The sequence below is a fragment of the Oryzias latipes genome, chromosome 16 (assembly GCF_053564925.1).
Source record: "Oryzias latipes strain Hd-rR chromosome 16, Olatipes_Hd-rR_3.1".
Taxonomy (NCBI): domain Eukaryota; kingdom Metazoa; phylum Chordata; class Actinopteri; order Beloniformes; family Adrianichthyidae; genus Oryzias; species Oryzias latipes.
Genome location: NC_136252.1, coordinates 35,708,372 through 35,727,807, shown reverse-complemented (window position 1 = coordinate 35,727,807; position 19,436 = coordinate 35,708,372). Strand labels below are relative to the sequence as shown.

At 53.3% G+C, this 19,436-nt stretch overlaps 3 protein-coding genes across 5 annotated transcripts; 1 reads left to right on the top strand and 2 right to left on the bottom strand.

Annotated features, from left to right (window-relative positions):
* The first annotated feature begins 107 nt into the window (after positions 1–107).
* LOC101173813 (uncharacterized) lies at positions 108–3,899 on the top strand. Its single transcript, XM_004078547.4, has 4 exons — positions 108–265; positions 1,806–1,950; positions 3,272–3,380; positions 3,540–3,899. The coding sequence occupies exons 1-4, from the start codon at positions 184–186 to the stop codon at positions 3,669–3,671; spliced, it is 468 nt and encodes a 155-aa protein (XP_004078595.1). The 5' UTR covers positions 108–183; the 3' UTR covers positions 3,672–3,899.
* Positions 3,900–4,624: 725 nt separating this feature from the next.
* On the bottom strand, positions 4,625–9,395 carry tmem116 (transmembrane protein 116). 2 transcript variants are annotated; one of them, XM_023964642.2, is made up of 12 exons: positions 9,188–9,291; positions 8,882–8,962; positions 8,341–8,387; positions 8,199–8,262; positions 7,984–8,115; positions 7,358–7,462; positions 7,146–7,195; positions 6,195–6,278; positions 5,730–5,865; positions 5,156–5,300; positions 5,005–5,084; positions 4,625–4,881 (listed from the first exon to the last, which is right to left on the bottom strand). In XM_023964642.2, exons 2-12 carry the CDS (start codon positions 8,891–8,893, stop codon positions 4,711–4,713), a joined length of 1,026 nt encoding a protein of 341 aa, XP_023820410.1. In that variant the 5' UTR covers positions 8,894–8,962; positions 9,188–9,291; the 3' UTR covers positions 4,625–4,710. The 2 variants fall into 2 exon arrangements, with proteins under 2 accessions (XP_023820410.1, XP_023820409.1); XM_023964641.2 differs by lacking the exon at positions 8,882–8,962 and having other exon boundaries at positions 9,188–9,395.
* A 75-nt stretch (positions 9,396–9,470) lies between these two features.
* Positions 9,471–18,930, bottom strand: LOC101174297 (uncharacterized). Of its 2 annotated transcripts, none has more exons than XM_078933705.1 (8): positions 18,541–18,930; positions 14,018–14,127; positions 12,957–13,633; positions 12,612–12,890; positions 11,988–12,287; positions 11,842–11,922; positions 11,281–11,392; positions 9,471–11,166 (listed from the first exon to the last, which is right to left on the bottom strand). In XM_078933705.1, the coding sequence occupies exons 2-8, from the start codon at positions 14,076–14,078 to the stop codon at positions 10,583–10,585; spliced, it is 2,094 nt and encodes a 697-aa protein (XP_078789831.1). In that variant the 5' UTR covers positions 14,079–14,127; positions 18,541–18,930; the 3' UTR covers positions 9,471–10,582. The 2 variants fall into 2 exon arrangements, with proteins under 2 accessions (XP_078789831.1, XP_011484184.1); XM_011485882.4 differs by having other exon boundaries at positions 12,957–13,630.
* Positions 18,931–19,436: the final 506 nt, after the last annotated feature.

Genomic DNA, 19,436 nt, shown 5'->3' with positions numbered 1-19,436 from the left:
TCACCACAGGGATGCTAGTCTGATGCCAGTGGGGGGGGGCTGAGCGTTCCCTCCTACAGCATTGTGGAGGCAGGCACTGAAAACGCAGCGTGGGTGGGAGGGTCCTCTGTGACTAATGTGGGAGGGGTCAAACGGCCTCAGACGTATAAAACAGCTGTTTCAGCAGCGGGGCAGTAGTTCACCATGGCCCCCCCCAAAAAGCTCCTGGTCGTGTCCTACCTGGCTGTGCTGCTGGTTTTCGTGGACGCCTCCTCCTCCTCCTCAGGTGAGTGGGGGGGTTTTCTGCTGTCAGGAGATTCTCACATTTAAAGGAATTACAGTAAAAAAGATAAACCCCCTACGTTTCTTGTCATTGGGGGGTTTACGGGCTTCCATTATCGTTTTCTGGGTCAGAAACAGGACCTGCTGTTAAAATCATGTTTTTGAAGGTTTGAAAACGGTTTTAGTTTCACGTAAATAAAGTTAATTTCTTCCATCCTGTTGAACTAAAACGAGGTTTTTAAAAAGTTGCTTCCAGAAGATTTAAAGACAGGATGCACGTCTTCATCTGCAGAAACATCCCATAATAACCTTCATATGGCTGCAACCCTTCAGTTTCTGCTCCGCCTCTTTCCATGAACCTGTTTGTAAACAGCTTTTCAACTAAAAGAACTATTTCTGAAAAGCTTCAGCTTCCAGCCCCGGCGGGTCAAAGTGACACTCCCACCTCCGTGCTTCCTGCAGTCGTTTTGGTTCTGGTGACCAGCAGCTCGTTCTGACCTGAACCTCACTGCAGAACCTTTGATGTTCATGAGTTTGGCAGAAGACGCTGAACCAAAGCCAAAGTCAGTTGTGAGTTTGAGCATGTCTCTGGAAAACCCCGCGGCTGCTGTTCTCACGGTGATCAAATCAAAACAAACTATTTTTAAAAAAAAGCGTTTTTCATACATTGCGCAACTCAAAGTGCTTTAACATTTAGAACAAATAACAAAAAACACAGTATTACAATAACACCCCCCCCCCCCCCTCATCCCTCCCTCCGTTAAAACATACGACCCATGACAATTACAGAAAAGCTTCAGCTTCCAGCCCCGGCGGGTCAAAGTGACACTCCCACCTCCGTGCTTCCTGCAGTCGTTTTGGTTCTGGTGACCAGCAGCTCGTTCTGACCTGAACCTCACTGCAGAACCTTTGATGTTCATGAGTTTGACAGAAGTTCTCTAAACCTCTGAGGTGCAGCGTCTGTTCGATTCCTGACAAACACTGTTTCAGCAGCAGCTCTTCTTCTGTGGTCACTTTCCTCAGATCAGGATCTCTCCATGAAAGCATCAGATCTCATCAGCGCACGTTCCTGAAAAGGACGTCAGTCGTGTGGAAACACGTCTGCTTCATCTGTGCAGCACAGATGAAGAGCGTTTCAGTGGATCTTCCTCAAACACGAGCTGTGAAGAGTCGGATTCAGATCGCCTCATAAATGAAACATTTGCTCGCCGTTAGCATCAAACTGACGTAGAAGGGACCAAATCCCAAAAAACGGTCGTTAGTCTAAGTTCACAGGGATCCAGCAAGTTTGGCAGAAGACGCTGAACCAAAGCCAAACCACCAAGCCCCAACTCTGAGTTTGGGCTTGGTGGTTTGGCAGAAGACGCTGAACCAAAGCCAAAGTCGGTTGTGAGTTTGGGCTTGTCTCTGGAAAATCCCGTGGCTGCTGTTCTCACGGTGATCAAAACAAACTATTTATGAAAGAAAGTGCTTCTCATGCATTGCACAACTCAGACGCTGCAGACGTTCAGACGCTGAGTTTTTCCCCCCTTCTTTTCTGACAGGCAAAAGAGGGATTTTCCATGCAGACCTCAGTCGTCCAGAACTGACAGATCTGTACAACAGCCGGGTGATGTCAGCAGAGAAGATGACGAGACGAATGGGGTCCAGCTCCTCTGGATCCGGTATCTTCAGTCACAGCGGAGTTCGGTCAGTTGAGGCTCCTCCAAGCTGCTTCTCCATGATGCATCTGAAGGACCAGGATGAAAACAAACTTCACGTTTTTCTGTCTTGACCTTCAGTTAGATCGGGCGTCGGCAACCCGCGGCTCCGGAGCCGCATGCGGCTCTTTAGCGCTGCTTGAAAGTGAATATTCTGATCTCCTGCTACACAACAGTCCGATGGCTGTCCAGGGGTGACGTTTAGCGTCGCTTTGTCGTCTGTTTAGAACACGTGAAAACATTCCTGAAAAGCAAAGACCTGAACTACCCACAACTGGAAGATCCTCAGTAGCTCAAAAAGCTGCACGTTTTGGTGGATATGACTGTGAGGAGCCACCTAAAGGAGCTGAAGGAAAGTCTGCAGGCGCCGCAAATGCTTGAAGCTGTTCTGTCATTACAGCCAAGCTGACTGTCTTTGGGCACGTCCTCACGCACGTTCCATTTATTGTTTTGTGTTTGAATCCTCAAAATAAAAATGACATCAAAAATCAGATTTTTTTTTATTTTTTTTATTACATTTCTGTAATTTTATCGTGGGAGCCGGTTTAGCTCGTGCTGGTTTGCGGCGCCTTCCGTCCGTGAAACCAGGGTTCGACTCCGGGCTGCTCCCTGTTCCCTTCTCTACCTCTGTGCCGGTCCCAAGCCCGGTTTGAGAAGGTTGCGTCAGGAAGGGCATCCGGCGTAAAACATTGCCAAATTTACCATGCGACTTGTTCGCTGTGGCGACCCCTGATGGGAGAAGCCGAAAGTGGAAGACATTTCTGTAATTTTATCAAAGCAATGAAACATAATTCATTAATATTATAATGAAGTTAAACTTCAACAGAGCAGTCACGTGACGCGTCGTTCTCCCAGAATGCACTGCAGGGCAAATAAACATTTAATCGTTAATAATGCTCATTATGTATTTGTAACAACTTAGTCATTTTGATAGCAGGTTAATATATCTAATATAGACACACATTGCATGTGTTGCCTTCATTATAAGGCTTAAATAGGGCTTTTAATATTTTTGCGGCTCCAGACATTTTTGTTTTTTTCGTCCAATTTGGCTCTTTCAACATTTTGGGTTGCCGACCCCTGGACTAGACCATCAGCAGAAATGAGGCCGGCTTTAAATGTTCAGCTTTTCCTTCTTTTGGCAACAAAAACCAATTCTTCTTTAAAATAAAAGTGGAAAAGTTGCTTAAAAGTCTTGAATTTTTGGTCCAACACTGAGGACAGTGTGTCTGCAGACAGGATCACTCATGCCAGTTTCCATTGATTCAGAACCAGAACCGGGTCTCCAACTCAGACTGTTTGTTCTGCAGACTGACGCTGGAAGACGGCTCGCAGTGGCTCGTCCATAAAGGCGACGGATACGGCGACACTTCAGAGACGGTGGCAACAAGAGCGAGCGGCATGAGCTCCGACTGGAAGGTGAGAGGAAAATCCTGCAGGGTTAGGATTATTTAAGACCAGAGGAGCAGATCTAGAGCAGCAGCTCTGTACTGCAGCTGCATTTTCCTGATCCTGACCCAGATTATGACGTTTTCAGAAGTCTGCAGAGGCTGAGAACGGTTCTGTTTGGGTCCACAGGTGACCCAGACGAAGGACATCCACGGCTCACAGAGAGTGGCGGACTACGTGCGGGCCGGAGGCTCCGACTACAACCTGATTACGGACAACTGCCACCACGCGTCTGGCCGGATGATGAAGCTGGGAGGCTGATCCTCCCCCAGTGGATCTCCTTCACCAAGGAGTCCGTCTTCTTCATCCAGGAGGTGCAGCTCCGGCTCGGTCCGGGCTTTCCAGAATCTTCTGAGATCTTCCTTAAATGTCTTAAATGGTGGCTGGCTGACCTCTGCTCTGCTGCATGAGTCTCCGTTTCTGTAGCTGCTCTCCCTGAAAAGGCTTTTATCCTCACAAACATTTGGTGAAATAAAAATATGAATCCCAGTTCTTTGTTTGAATCTCACAAGACGGCGGCAGACGCTCAACCGGGGGTCTGTCCTGCAGACCACAGGGGTGGGGACCATCTCTGAAGGAGCGTCACAATGCACTTTGGTGAATGTGAGGGTGGTGGCAGCACTGAGGTCAGAGGTCAAAGGAGCTCCAAATACTAAACTCTGAGGCTTTTATTTTGAAGAAAGGTTCCTGCTGCTCCTTTAGGTTTCACAGTCTGTGTGTGTGTGTGTGTGTGTGTGTGTGTGTGTGTGTGTGTGTGTGTGTGTGTGTGTGTGTGTGTGTGTGTGTGTGTGTGTGTGTGTGTGTGTGTGTGTGTGTGTGTGTGTGTGTGTGTGTGTGTGTGTGTGTGTGTGTGTGTGTGTGTGTTTCATTCATTAAAAGGATTTTAAACTTTATTTAAACAAAAAACTCTTACAGGTGTAACGGGCATCTAAACAAATAACATCCAGAGAAATAAATGAGACCAAAGTTTCTAAAATGAAGGAAGTGAACATGTGAGTTAAATTGTTTGTCTAAACAAAAGCAGCTCTAACTGCAGCTTCAGCTTTCAGAAGCTCAGGAACCTTCGTCCTGCAGAGCAGTGGGCCTCCAGCGGGGGCGCTGCTCCTCTTCCTCACAGGTGGGGCACCTGCAAGGACTTTTTCAAATCCTGTTTCTGTGGAGCTCTTCCTCTCTGTGGAAACCCCCCCCCCAGCGTCCCCGTTCCTTTTTTTGCCCCGCTGCGGTCCTCTCCTCTGAAAGTGAAAGCTCCCGCCCTCCCTGTGGTTGAGAGAACCCCCCCCCCCCCCCCTGCCCCCTCTCCTCAGCAGAGGGCCCTCAGGCTCTTGTAGTTCCTGGTCGGCTGAGGCTGCAGCAGCGGCGTCTGAGTGTTGGCGTCCCGGGACAGCGCCGTCAGACCCACCTGCCGCAGGGGCACAGTCGTCCAGCCGTAGACCAGACAGTTGAGGAAACCCTGAGAGGCGGAGGTGAGGGCCTGAAAGGGGGTGGGGGGTGGGAGAGAAGTCGGTCTGAGCTCAGAACGGGAACCCCCCCCTAAAGATTCATGCAGAGCCTCAGCAGGTGATGTCACAGGTCGGCGTTTCCGCCACAGACTCACCTGAGCGATGTAGAGGAAGGCCGCCGCCCTGCCGTGACCCGTGGAGGGCTTAGCCACCCGCAGGAAGGCCAGCGCCACCGCTGAGGACCAAACAGAACACCTCAGTGACCTCTGCTGGCGCTCCTGAGGCGCCATCCGGACCCAGACTCACCTGGACCCCAGCAGAGGACGAACACCAGCGGGTACAGCACCACCCGCTGGTTCAGGACCCGCAGAGCCACACGCTGCTCCGCGCCCACGATGCCGTTGGACGCCACGGCCCGAATGTGGAAGTGGCGTGCTCTAATGACGAGCCCCTGGAGCAGCAGAGGAGCATGGGAGGCCAGAAGAGTCAGTTTCTACCTCCTAAAGGTCACCTTATCAAACACCTGAGATGTGGTCATCAGCGGATCCTGACCCGGGATCAGGCTAGCAGGAATCCGTCACGTTAGCTTCTAAAATGTGCTGGAAATGACCAAACATCAACAAACGCTAAGCCCCGCCCACACTTCATGCTCCCATGTTTTCCTTCTCGGTTTGCTGGAAACAGAGAATTCAGAGTCAACACCATGAGGAGCTGCGTCCAGCAGCAGGTGAGGTCAGGTGAGGTCAGGTGAGGTCAGGTGTTCACCCGATATCTCTTTTTTCACATCTATGGACTGAATCAAAAGCTCACAGCTAAGCTCCACCTCCTTCGTGTGAAACTCCGCCCACCGTCACATGACCTCATGTCTCAGGAAACTCACTGTGATGATGACGAGGGTGAAGAGGAAGGTGAGGAGGAAGACCACCATGCGGTAGGTGTGCAGCCCGCTGCAGCTCGCACTCAGCTGATGGCCGTGCGCCGTCCGGTAGAGCGCGTCAGTGTGCATCAGCAGACACCTGGTTTCAGTACGGAGCGCCAAAAGGGTCAAATCCAACCAAAAAGAGCAAACATGGGTGTACACTCCTCACAATGACTTCTGGGTAAAAACTTTACAGATGTCTAGGATCAGTGTTCAGTGGTTTGGACCATCTGACCCGGTCAGTCTTTGTTTCCTGGTTCATTTTTATTCTGGTCTCATTTAACACCAAGTTAAGGAAAATGTTAGAACTTTGATTTATTTAATTCCAAACTCAGGCCAAATAGGAGAAACAGTCGTGGAAAAACCAACATCCTGAACGTAATTTTATGTTTGAAGAATTGAAATCTAGAAGAAGATGTGACTCACTTGTACGGCTGACTGGAGTTTGACTGACAGACGCTCATGTTCCCCATGATGAAGACGGGGAGCATGAAGAGGACCGGGCCCAGCCTGAAAGAATCACCATCATCACAATTATCTTCCTCATCACCATCATCACCATCAACATCATCACCATCATCATCATCACCATTATCACCATTATCTTCCTCATCCTCATCATCACCACCACCACCACCACCATCTTCCTCATCATCATTATCATCATCATCTTCATCATCATCCTCATCATCACCACCACCACTATCATCATCACCATTATCTTCCTCACCACCATCATCATCTTCATCAGCACCATTATCTTCCTCACCACCATCATCATCTTCATCAGCACCATTATCTTCCTCACCACCATCATCATCACCATTATCTTCCTCACCACCATCATCATCTTCATCAGCACCATTGTCTTCCTCATCATCACCATCATCATCATCATCTTCATCAGCACCATCATCTTCCTCATCATCATCTTCCTCATCATCACCTTCCTCATCATCACCTTCCTCATCATCATCTTCCTCATCATCATCTTCCTCATCATCATCTTCCTCATCAACATCTTCCTCATCATCACCATCCTCATCATCACCTTCCTCATCATCACCTTCCTCATCATCATCTTCCTCACCATCATCTTCCTCATCATCACCTTCCTCATCATCACCATTGAAGGTTTGTTGAGAGTTGAACCAAGTCTTTTTATTGGAATAGAGGAAATAAAAAGCCTGGATTCACCAGATTTACGGCGCTTTGGCATTTAGCACCAAGACTCTTCCGCCTGTAGGGGGCGAACATGCGCGAGCGAACAGTAAAAGGAAAAGAAGCCCCTCCCCGATTGTCCAGTGTAAACATCCTATGCTGTTTCACGTGCCTCACATGCCCGGCGGGAACGTGGCGTTAGGGTCATGAACTCACCAGGAGAGGACGGCGATGACTTTGGCCGTGGTGCTGACTCGGTTGGAGACCTGCACAGAAGCATCACAGGGTTACAGGTTCAGGCCACGCCCTCCTCAGGACTCCGCCTCCACCCACATTCTCAAGAACATCATGGAGCTCCAGCATGCTCCAACAGCTGCAGCTCCTGCCTCCCCCGCTGGTGGGCGGTGCTGGTGGGCGGGGCCACGCACCTGCACAGAGTGTCCGCTCTGGCAGCTGTTGAACTTCTCCCTGATGGCCGTGAACAGGTTCCACACGTAGTTCAGGGTGAAGCAGAAAGACGCCATGAAGAAAACCTGGAACAGAGCACAGCTTCAGCTGCAGACCCCCCAGGAGAACGACATGGTACGGTCCGCCCCCCGCCCCCTGCTGGGGTCGATGCCTCCCAACAATGGATCTAGATCGGGAATGTTTGTGACCTGGTTCTGCCGCTCTGATGCCCCCCTCCCTGACCCAGTTTTGTGTTCTGGACAGGGGGGGGCGGCCCGTCCCCGTGACCGCTCACAACCCAGTTTCAGAGGAACCTGATGGCGGTGGCGCCCAGATGGAGCGCTTCCACCCTGGCTGAGGAGGCAGAGAGCAACTTCCTGCTGAAGTGGAGTTCCTGCTTTCGGGGGGGGGTCCCACATCCTCAAACCTTTCTACAGAAATGCACCTGAGGGGGCGGGGCTTAGACCTAAGACCTAAACGTAACCTCAGAAATGCCCCCAGGTCTGATGAAACTGTCCTCCTATGATGAGAAATTATGACAACAGCATGTGTCCCAGCAGGACAACGTGCTGGTGCAGACCTTTTCACTCAGGGAGGGGGCAATTACCTGCTCCAGGATGTGCAGGTTGTAGCAGAGGCTGTTGAGGACGGCGCAGCGCAGACAGAAGAGGACGGCGCCCACGAGCCAGCAGGCGGCGAGCAGCAGGTCGGCTACGCTGAGCAGGAAGAGAGGCTGCAGCTGCAGAGACAAGACCAGCACTTCCTGTCAGGTCTGAGGAAGAAAAGCAGCGTAACCACGGCAACCCCTGAGGGGCGACTGACCTCCGGCTTCCTGCTCAGCCTCTGCGTGAGCAGACAGACGATGATGGAGCTGGAACCCAGGATGCTGCAGACAGAGGAGGTCAGACCCGGCCCAGACACGGTGGTTCAGCGTCCAACCTGCCGCAGGTGCTGAGGAACTTACCTGAGGATCCCCATGGCCAGCTGGATCCCCCAGACCACCTGGTACACCTGCACAGACACGCGGGACGGTTAATGGGAGGAGCTTCCAGTCTCGTCTCCAGAGACTCCTGCTGAACTTCCAAAGCCTCCAAACCTCCAGCCTCAGCAGGAAATTTCACAATAAAAGTCTGCATGATGCCACAGGGTCCGGGAGGAGATCTCTCTGGTCTGGAGGTTCTTCACAGGAAGCTTTTATTGATCTTCTGGATCTTTTGCATCTGAAAGTTCCACATTTTGACTCCTCCTTGGAGCATTTTGCTTGTCTTTTACAGTTAGTTACTTTGGTGATTCTTTTATTTTGAAGAGAACTCCTGGACCCCCCAGTGGTGACAGACCACGGCCAGCCCCACATCTCATCTGTCGTTCTTGTTTGTGCTTTAAATAAAGCTTCAGCCGCAGACGAGTGAAGTGAAAGTTTGAAAACAACGGAAAAAAAGTCCAGAGGAAGTGACCCCCCCCCCCCAACCCCCACCCAAACGGAGCGTGAAGGATCTGGAATCTACCTGAATCCACATTTATCTTCTGAAGTCGTCTTTCTGAGGGACACGTCTCCAGAAATCCTCTGGACCTCAAAACAAACCGCTCTAAAACCCAGAAGAACCGAATCAACGCCTGCAGGTTTGGGTTTGTTCTGGAGGATGAGCAGAACCCGCACAGAACCTGGGAGCAGCTTCATGAGTCCAAGCTGAACTTCATGAACCTGAATAAAGTTTTTCAACAACCATCCTCTCAGGTAACACGCTGAAGGTGAGTCAGGACACCTACCCCCCCAGCAGAACTTCACAGCTCTGCAGAACCTCAGAACCCACCTCGGTCCAGTCCCGGGCTCTGGTCGTGTTGGTCTGGTTCCCGCCGGTGAAGCTCTCTGAAGGCCACATGCTGCAGGTGGAGGTCAGTCTGAGGGATCAGGAACTGCAGCAGAACTTATGCTGCAGCTATGGGGCGGGGCCTGTTGACCACGCCTACCAGGCGGAGCTGAGCTAGAGACTTCACAGTGCTGTATCTTTAGCACATCCCGCTGGACAGACACGGGTACTGCACCCGGGCGAGACCCAGTCAGGAACTGAAGAAGCAGAAGCAGAACCAGAACCCTCAGGTTTTTTCAGGAACTTTTATTAGATCAAACATCTCCTCATCTTTCTGCTCTTCTGCTCCTGCAGGTGTTCCTTCAACCTTCAGAGGTGATCACCTCAACACAGACCTGTCCAGCTGACAACAGGACAAGAAATGAGGACAATAAATTAATGACAAAACTCTAAAAGAAGACAAAACTGCTTTTCAAGTTCCTCCAGAAGTCCAGATGTTCTGGTCTTCCACAGAGGGTCACATGGTCTCCTCTGACCCTGCTGGGTTCTGGTCTGAGGGTCACATGGTTTCCTCTGACCCTGCTGGGTTCTGGTCTGAGGGTCACATGGTCTCCTCTGACCCGCTGGGTTCTGGTCTGAGAGTCACATGGTCTCCTCTGACCCGCTGGGTTCTGGTCTGAGAGTCACATGGTCTCCTCTGACCCGCTGGGTTCTGGTCTGAGGGTCACATGGTCTCCTCTGACCCTGCTGGGTTCTGGTCTGAGGGTCACATGGTCTCCTCTGACCCCGTGAGTTCTGGTCTGAGGGTCACATGGTCTCCTCTGACCCCGTGGGTTCTGGTCTGAGGGTCACATGGTCTCCTCTAACCCAGCCGGGTTCTGGTCTGAGGGTCACATGGTTTCCTCTGAGCCTGCTGGGTTCTGGTCTGAGGGTCACATGGTCTCCTCTGACCCGCTGGGTTCTGGTCTGAGGGTCACATGGTCTCCTCTGACCCTGCTGGGTTCTGGTCTGAGGGTCAAATGGTCTCCTCTGACCCCGTGAGTTCTGGTCTGAGGGTCACATGGTCTCCTCTGACCCTGCTGGGTTCTGGTCTGAGGGTCACATGGTCTCCTCTAACCCAGCCGGGTTCTGGTCTGAGGGTCACATGGTTTCCTCTGAGCCTGCTGGGTTCTGGTCTGAGGGTCACATGGTCTCCTCTAACCCAGCCGGGTTCTGGTCTGAGGGTCACATGGTTTCCTCTGAGCCTGCTGGGTTCTGGTCTGAGGGTCACATGGTCTCCTCTGACCCCGTGGGTTCTGGTCTGAGGGTCACATGGTCTCCTCTGACCCGCTGGGTTCTGGTCTGAGGGTCAGGGGGTCACATGGTCTCCTCTGACCCTGCTGGGTTCTGGTCTGAGGGTCACATGGTCTCCTCTGACCCCGCCGGGCGTCCTGCAGACTCGTGCTTCCTCATGTGGTTGCGGAAGATGCGGGCGCCGCTCAGGTCCAGGTTGCAGATGCTGCAGAAGTAGGGCCGCGCCTCCGAGTGCACGTCCACGTGGTAGGTGAGCTCCAGGGCGCGGCTGAAGCTCCTGCTGCACAGCGGACACTGGTACCGGACCCCGGAGTGGGTCAGCAGGTGGCTCTTCAGCACCGAGCGCTGCTTGAAGCTCTTCTTGCAGACGTGGCAGCAGAAGGGGCGCGCGTCGTCGTGCAGCCGCTGGTGCCGGCGCAGGGCGCTGGAGAAGGTGAAGCTCTTGGCGCACTGGGGGCAGGTGAAGGGCTTCTCCCCGGTGTGGATCCTCTGGTGCTCCTTCATGTGGACCTGCTGGACGAAGCTCTTGCTGCAGGTGGGACACTGGTACGGACGCTCCCCGGAGTGGATCCTCAGGTGCTTCTGCAGCGCCGACGCTTTGAAGCAGTCCCGCCCACACACCGGGCACAGGTGCTTGCTCCTCCTCACCGGGCCAGCGCCCGCCGGCGGGTCGGCGCGGCGCTCTGGGTCTGTGAGGGACGACATGACATGCTTGGTAAAACAGAACAAGGCTCTGTGTCGAGCACGGAAGTGAAGGTCTGATGATGCGGGCGATGATGCTAAGAGTCAAAGGGAAGTCCTACGTCTGAAGGTCCACTGCTCCTCCTCCCCGTCCGAGTTGATCAAGCCGTTGATGTGGTCGCCATGGTTACCGGGCTGGGCTGCTTTAGACGTAGGGGGCTTGGGGGCGGAGTCCTGAAGATCAAAGAACCAACAGTGAAATGTTGAAACGACTGAAAGACGCCTGAAGGTCAAAAGCAGCAGATGAAGGTCGACGCTTCAGCTTCAGAGCGTCAGCTGAAGACAACATCTGAGGTTCTAAGGTTCTGATCCTCTGAGGTTCTGATGCTCTGAGGTTCTGATGCTCTCAGGTTCTGATGCTCTGACGTTCTGATCCTCTGAGGTTCTGATCCTCTCAGGTTCTGATCCTCTGAGGTTCTGATGCTCTGAGGTTCTGATGCTCTGAGGTTCTGATGCTCTCAGGTTCTGATCCTCTGAGGTTCTGATGCTCTGAGAAAACCTCAGAGGGCACCTAAACTTCATGACCGAGGCGTCTGGCTAAAGAAAGCAGAACTGAAGCCTCAGAACAAACACGCCTGCAGGAAGCCCGGTTCAGAAACAGGAAGAGGTTCTCCATAGCTAACCTCCTGGGGGGCCACAGCCTCCACCTGCTCCTCCTCCCCGAGGGCCTTCTTCTCCCCCGTCTTCATGTGCTGCCAGAAGCCCTGAAACAGACAAACTCTTCAGGTCTGAGCGCGGCAGAGGGCGGAGTCTGCGCAGGAAGGCGGACCTTATCTGCAGGCTCTGCCATTAGCCCCTCCCTCACGTGGCTCCTCATGTGTTTGCGGAGCAGGCAGGGCTTGCGGAAGCCCCTGGAGCAGATGCTGCAGGCGTGCAGCGTCTGCGCCTGGTGGCTCCTCTGGTGGGCTCGCAGGCTGCCGGGTCTGGAGAAGGTCTTGGAGCAGGTGGAGCAGCGCAGGAGGTGCTGCATCTGCAGGGGGGCTCTGACATCCCCTGCAGACTCTTCCTCACCTGCTGACAGGGCCTCCTCTTCCTCACCCCTCCTCTTCCCCTCTGCAGGGCTGGATTCCTGGAAAACAGAAGGTTCCTTCAATTCACATTCAGCCTCCAGCTCACTCAGAGGTCAAAGGTCAGGACCCAAACAGACCAGTGAAGCTTCGAACAAAGGATCTGAAAAACGTCCGACCGTCACGCTAAACATTAAACATTTCCATTGAGAGGTTTGAATCTTTTTACTTCCTTTGTTGGCTCCTCCCCCTAAACCACCCGTTTGCTGTGGGACGTGGGAGTGATCGCCCCCTGCTGACAGCAGCATTAGCTGCAGGTAAGGAGCCGGTTCTGGATCAGAGCGGTCCTCTGCCCGTGGTGATTTGCCCCCCTGTCGCCCCCTCACCTGCGGCGGCGTGGCGGTGCCGCTGCACCCCTGCGCCAGGTTTTTCTTTGGTTTGCCCTGAGCCTTTAGGCCCCTCCTGCGCCCCTCAGGGTTCTGCTGCGGGCCCCCTGCCGAGTGGGACTTCATGTGGACCTTCAGGCGGGTGGTTCTGGTGAAGGTTCGGCCGCAGACGCTGCAGGCGAAGCGCGGCGCCGGGTGCTGCAGCCGCCGGTGCTCCTGCAGCTGCTCGATGGAGGAGAAGTCCTCCTGACACAGGAAGCAGTGGGGAGCAGCTTCACCCTGAGGAGTCAGACGGGTTAGATGTGGATCTCCTCCTCCTCCTCCTCCTCCTCCTCCTCCACTCACCGCTCCTGCAGCCTCGTCGGCGTGCCTCTGCAGGTGGCCCCTCAGCTTACTGGGCCGGTTGAAGCTGCGGCTGCACAGCGAGCAGGGGTGGAGCTTCTGGCCCGTGTGCAGCCTGACGTGGTCCCTGAAGGAGGAGGCGGAGGAGAAGGCCTTCTGGCAGAGCGAGCAGGAGAAGAGCTTCTGCTCGGCGTGCGTCTTGTGGTGGTCCACCAGCCCGTTCCTGGAGGCGAAGCGTTTGGGGCACAGCAGGCAGCTGAAGGGCTTCTCCCCGGTGTGCGTCCGCTCGTGCTGCACCAGGTAGCGCCTCTGGGTGAAGCCCCGCCCACACTCGGAGCAGAGGTGGGGCTTCTTGGCGGCGTGCTGGAGGCGGTGCCTCCTCAGGCAGCCCTGCTGGGCGAAGCTGGCGCTGCAGTCGGGACAGGAGTAGGGCTTCTCGCCGGTGTGGACGCGCTGGTGGATGCGCAGGTTGAACTTCTTGGTGAAGCGTTTGCCGCAGATGGAGCAGCTGTGGCGCTTGACGCCCGAGTGCGACGCCACGTGATCCGCCAGTCGGGACGGCCGAGAGAACTCCTGACCGCACTCAGAGCAGCGGTGGCGCGGCTTTGACGGCCGGGGCCCCCGCGCCGGGGCCGCCTCCTCTGCGGAGTCATGGCGGGCGTCTGGAACGGCGCCTCCTGCTGGATATGGTCACGGAGAACAACGATGTCATTTCCTGTTGTGCTTCTATCATGACTGGATTCTGGGGATACTGGCTTTGAAGTGAGGAGACAAATGATAAAAACACAACAGGGAAAATGGGCGGAGCTTCACAGGGTTACCGCAAAACAGAAAATCCTTCCTGTTCTCAACAAAAACTACGTGGATGGAAATGGAGCTGAAGCTTTTGTAGTTGTAAATCCATGAGGTAAAGTTAAAGGAGGCTTTGGTAGCGTCCAAATATGGATTTGAACCCACAACCAGGTGAACACTCTACCACTAGGCCACTGAGTTGGAGCAAACGCAAAGGTTGATCCATTTTTGTCCTTTTATGATTGAAAGACGGCGGTCTAAGAGTCTCTGACCTGCTGGAGGGATCATCTCACAGTCGTCTCCTTTATCCGCTTCCTCCTCCTCTCTGTTCATCTTCACCTCCTGAAGGAGTAAAGGGGGCGGAGTCTTCTGCTTCTGGTCACTAAAATAAACACAACCGGATTTGTGTTCATTTAAACGTTAACAGCTGAAGCTGAGGGTCACAAAGAAGAATTTCCGCCCTAACCCCTGACTACTAAAAAACGTTTAAAAACGTTTGGACGCCATGCTCCCTCACAACGACGGCTATGATGTCATCGATTGAACAAAGTTAAAATCACAATATGAGCGTTTTGTGACTATTATTTATGATCCACTGTCTTCTGAAGATAAAAACATTGATGGTTTATCAAAAAAATACATTTAAATACATTTTTTTGGCAACAATTGTTCCAACGCAATGCATTGTGGTCTGTATTCTCTGATCTAGTGAGCATGGATGCACTCTGGTTTTTCAGAGACTTCTGGGAAATTTCTAGGGCTCTGGATTTTGGAATTGTAGATTCAGACACACTAGAACATGGAGAACGCTCTGTAGAGTGAGCAGGGAAGGAATTCAGACACAACCAAATAGTTTGAGGAACTGTGGATGTAGAACGCCAGCCCAGCCCAGGTCAGAGGTCAGAGGTCAGAGGGTCCCAGAAACAGCATGGAGGATCTTTGGGTGTAATCAAAGACTTCTGCCAGGACCAGATGGTTCCTCACAGAAACCACTGACTCAGGTTTAGGAGCAGGAGGCATGGAAGCTACAGTCATCCACGTGTCCTTCACACCTTCTCCTCCTCTTCCTCACCTCCATCACTCAGACCTCCTCCTCCTCTATCACTCACACCTCCTCCTCCTCCGTCACTCGTCACTCAGACCTCCTCCTCCTCTCCTCCATTACTCAGACCTCCTCCTCCTCCATCACTCACACCTCCTCCTCCTCTTCCTCTCCTCCGTCACTCAGACCTCCTCCTCCTCTCCTCCATCACTCAGACCTCCTCCTCCTCCGTCACTCAGACCTCCTCCTCCTCTCCTCCATTACTCAGACCTCCTCCTCCTCCATCACTCACACCTCCTCCTCCTCCTCCTCTCCTCCATCACTCAGACCTCCTCCTCCTCTATCACTCAGACCTCCTCCTCCTCTTCCTCTCCTCCATCACTCACACCTCCGCCTCCTCGTCCTATATCACTCACACCTCCTCCTCCTCTTCCTCTCCTCCGTCACTCAGACCTCCTCCTCCTCTCCTCCATCACTCAGACCTCCTCCTCCTCCATCACTCACACCTCCTCCTGCTCCTCCTCTCCTCCGTCACTCAGACCTCCTCCTCCTCTCCTCCATCACTCAGACCTCCTCCTCCTCTTCCTCTCCTCCATCACTCACACCTCCTCCTCCTCCATCACTCAGACCTCCTCCTCCTCTCCTTCATCACTCACACCTCCTCCTCCTCCTCTTCTCCTCCATCACTCAGACCTCCTCCTCCTCTTCTCCTCCATCACTCACACCTCCTCCTCCTCTATCACTCAGACCTCCTCCTCCTCTTCCTTTCCTCCATCACTCACACCTCCTCCTCCTCCTCCTCCATCACTCACACCTCCTCCTCCTCTATCACTCACACCTCCTCCTCCTCTATCACTCACACCTCCTCCTCCTCTTCCTCTCCTCCATCACTCACACCTCCTCCTCCTCCTCCTCCATCACTCACACCTCCTCCTCCTCCATCACTCAGACCTCCTCCTCCTCTTCTCCTCTATCACTTACACCTCCTCCTCCTCTATCACTCACACCTCCTCCTCCTCTTCTCCATCACTCACACCTCCTCCTCTTCCTCTCCTCCGTCACTCACACTTCCTCCTCTCCTCCATCACTCACACTTCCTCCTCTCCTCCATCACTCACACCTCCTCCTCCTCCTCTTCTCCTCCATCACTCACACCTCCTCCTCCTCTATCACTCAGACCTCCTCCTCCTCTTCCTTTCCTCCATCACTCACACCTCCTCCTCCTCTATCACTCACACCTCCTCCTCCTCCATCACTCAGACCTCCTCCTCTCCTCCATCACTCAGACCTCCTCCTCCTCTCCTTCATCACTCACACCTCCTCCTCCTCTTCTCCTCCATCACTCACACCTCCTCCTCCTCTATCACTCAGACCTCCTCCTCCTCTTCCTTTCCTCCATCACTCACACCTCCTCCTCCTCCTCCATCACTCACACCTCCTCCTCCTCCATCACTCACACCTCCTCCTCCTCTATCACTCACACCTCCTCCTCCTCTATCACTCACACCTCCTCCTCCTCTTCCTCTCCTCCATCACTCACACCTCCTCCTCCTCCTCCTCCATCACTCACACCTCCTCCTCCTCTATCACTCACACCTCCTCCTCCTCCATCACTCAGACCTCCTCCTCCTCTTCTCCTCTATCACTTACACCTCCTCCTCCTCTATCACTCACACCTCTTCCTCCTCTTCTCCATCACTCACACCTCCTCCTCTTCTCTTCCATCACTCAGACCACTTCCTCCTCCTCTATCACTTACACCTCCTCCTCCTCTTCCTCTCCTCCATCACTCAGACCTCCTCCTCTTCCTCCTCTCCTCCATCACTCAGACCTCCTCCTCTTCCTCCTGTCCTCCATCACTCAGACCACCTCCTCTTCCTCCTCTCCTCCATCACTCACACTTCCTCCTCCTCCTCTTCTCTTCCGTCACTCACATCTCCTCCTCCTCTATCACTCACACCTCCTCCTCCTCCTCTTCCTCTCCTCCATCACTCAGACCACCTCCTCCTCCTCTATCACTTACACCTCCTCCTCCTCTTCCTCTCCTCCATCACTCAGACCTCCTCCTCTTCCTCCTCTCCTCTATCACTCAGACCTCCTCCTCTTCCTCCTCTCCTCCATCACTCAGACCACCTCCTCTTCCTCCTCTCCTCCATCACTCAGACCTCCTCCTCCTCTCTTCCATCACTCAGACCTCCTCCTCCTCCTCTCCTCCATCACTCAGACCTCCTCCTCCTCCTCTCCTCCATCACTCAGACCTCTTCCTCCTCTCTTCCATCACTCAGACCTCCTCCTCCTCCTCTCTTTCATCACTCAGACCTCCTCCTCCTCCTCTCCTCCATCACTCAGACCTCCTCCTCCTCCTCTCCTCCATCACTCAGACCTCCTCCTCCTCCTCTCCTCCATCACTCAGACCTCCTCCTCCTCTTCTCCTCCATCACTCAGACCTCCTCCTCCTCCTCTCCTCCATCACTCAGACCTCCTTTTCCTCCTCTCCTCCATCACCCAGACCTCCTCCTCCTCCTCTCCTCCATCACTCAGACCTCCTCCTCCTCTTCTCCTCCATCACTCAGACCTCCTCCTCCTCCTCTCCTCCATCACTCAGACCTCCTCCTCCTCCTCTCCTCCATCACTCAGACCTCTTCCTCCTCTCTTCCATCACTCAGACCTCCTCCTCCTCCTCTCCTCCATCACTCAGACCTCCTTTTCCTCCTCTCCTCCATCACCCAGACCTCCTCTTCCTCCTCTCCTCCATCACTCAGACCACCTCCTCTTCCTCCTCTCCTCCATCACTCAGACCTCCTCCTCCTCTCTTCCATCACTCAGACCTCCTCCTCCTCCTCTCCTCCATCACTCAGACCTCCTCCTCCTCCTCTCCTCCATCACTCAGACCTCCTCCTCCTCTCCTCCATCACTCAGACCTCCTCCTCCTCTCTTCCATCACTCAGACCTCCTCGTCCTCCTCTCCTCCATCACTCAGACCTCCTCCTCCTCTTTTCCATCACTCAGACCTCCTCCTCCTCCTCTCCTCCATCACTCAGACCTCCTCCTCCTCCTCTCCTCCATCACTCAGACCTCCTCCTCCTCTTCTCCTCCATCACTCAGACCTCCTCCTCCTCCTCTCCTCCATCACTCAGACCTCCTTTTCCTCCTCTCCTCCATCACTCAGACCTCCTCCTCCTCCTCTCCTCCATCACCCAGACCTCCTCCTCCTCCATCACTCACACCTCCTCTTCCTCCTCTCCTCCATCACTCAGACCTCCTCCTCCTCTTCTCCTCCATCACTCAGACCTCCTCCTCCTCTCTTCCATCACTCAGACCTCCTCCTCCTCCTCTCCTCCATCACTCAGACCTCCTCCTCCTCCTCTCCTCCATCACTCAGACCTCCTCCTCCTCCTCTCCTCCATCACTCAGACCTCCTTTTCCTCCTCTCCTCCATCACTCAGACCTCCTCCTCCTCCTCTCCTCCATCACCCAGACCTCCTCCTCCTCCTCTCCTCCATCACTCAGACCTCCTCCTCCTCCATCACTCACACCTCCTCTTCCTCCTCCTCAAAGCTGGAACTGTCTCCTCTCTGACGTCTGACATTCCTCCATGATCTGTTCCACCTTTCCTAGTCTCTTCTCCACGTGACCTTCCCGCCCTCCTCCTGGCGCTCGCGCTGCCTTTCCTTCATCCTCTCCTCTTAGAGGAGCTGCTTTCATGATTCTCCTGCAGGAGCGTCTGAGGAAGGCGGATTCAGGAATACTTACGTCAGTCATTCACCATCACACCTGAGGAGAACCAGGTGAGGCGGTGGTTCCACCAATCAGAGACGAGCGGGTGACCCGCTCTGTCGTCTCAGTTCGCCAAACAGGCGATTATAGGAACCGTGGGGCCCCAGGGTTCTCCGTTCCGGCTCCGCGGGTTCGATTCCTGCACGGTGCACCGCTAGCTCATGCTAGCTTTGAACAAAGACGTCTCGGTGTGACGTCACTTCATCCGAGCGCGCGTCTGCCAATGAAAACGGGAGTTTTGGCCAGTTGGGATCAAATGACCGCTTTTAATAGAAACGTTTGGAGCATTTTTTTAAAGAAAGACAGAGACCGGAAACAGAAACAAAACCGGAAGTTATACTTTTTCTCTGCCTCGCTACTGCCCCCACCGGCAGGAGGGGGAACTACACTAACATTGGTGCGGCCAGAGACCGTAACCATAGCAACACAGAACCCAGCAGGTCGGAATGTACTTCATAAAACAACTTAAACACAGTTCGAGTTTTAACATTCTTAACAAATTTTGTCCATATAAAGTTTTGAAACAAGTCTTTATTTTTTACTACTTTTTTTTGTTTCTTTGAATTACTTGACGTTTTTAATGAAATGTAATTTTTATTTCTTAGTCCTTGTTTTTCAGTCCTTTCTAAATCCTTTTTAAACTATTAAATTGAAGCTTTAACTTTGCAGTCATGCATAAACATATAGAATAATGATCAGAAACAGGAAAGTAAAACATGAAGAAATTCCTTCAACCATCTCCAATCGTCTCTACATACATGTTCATGTATGTTTGTTGTTATTTGTGTGAGAGATTTTAACGCAGTGAAACAGTGAGGCATGAAGGCCTCAGGTCACGACCCCCCAGGCTGCAGAACCACCAGAACATGCAG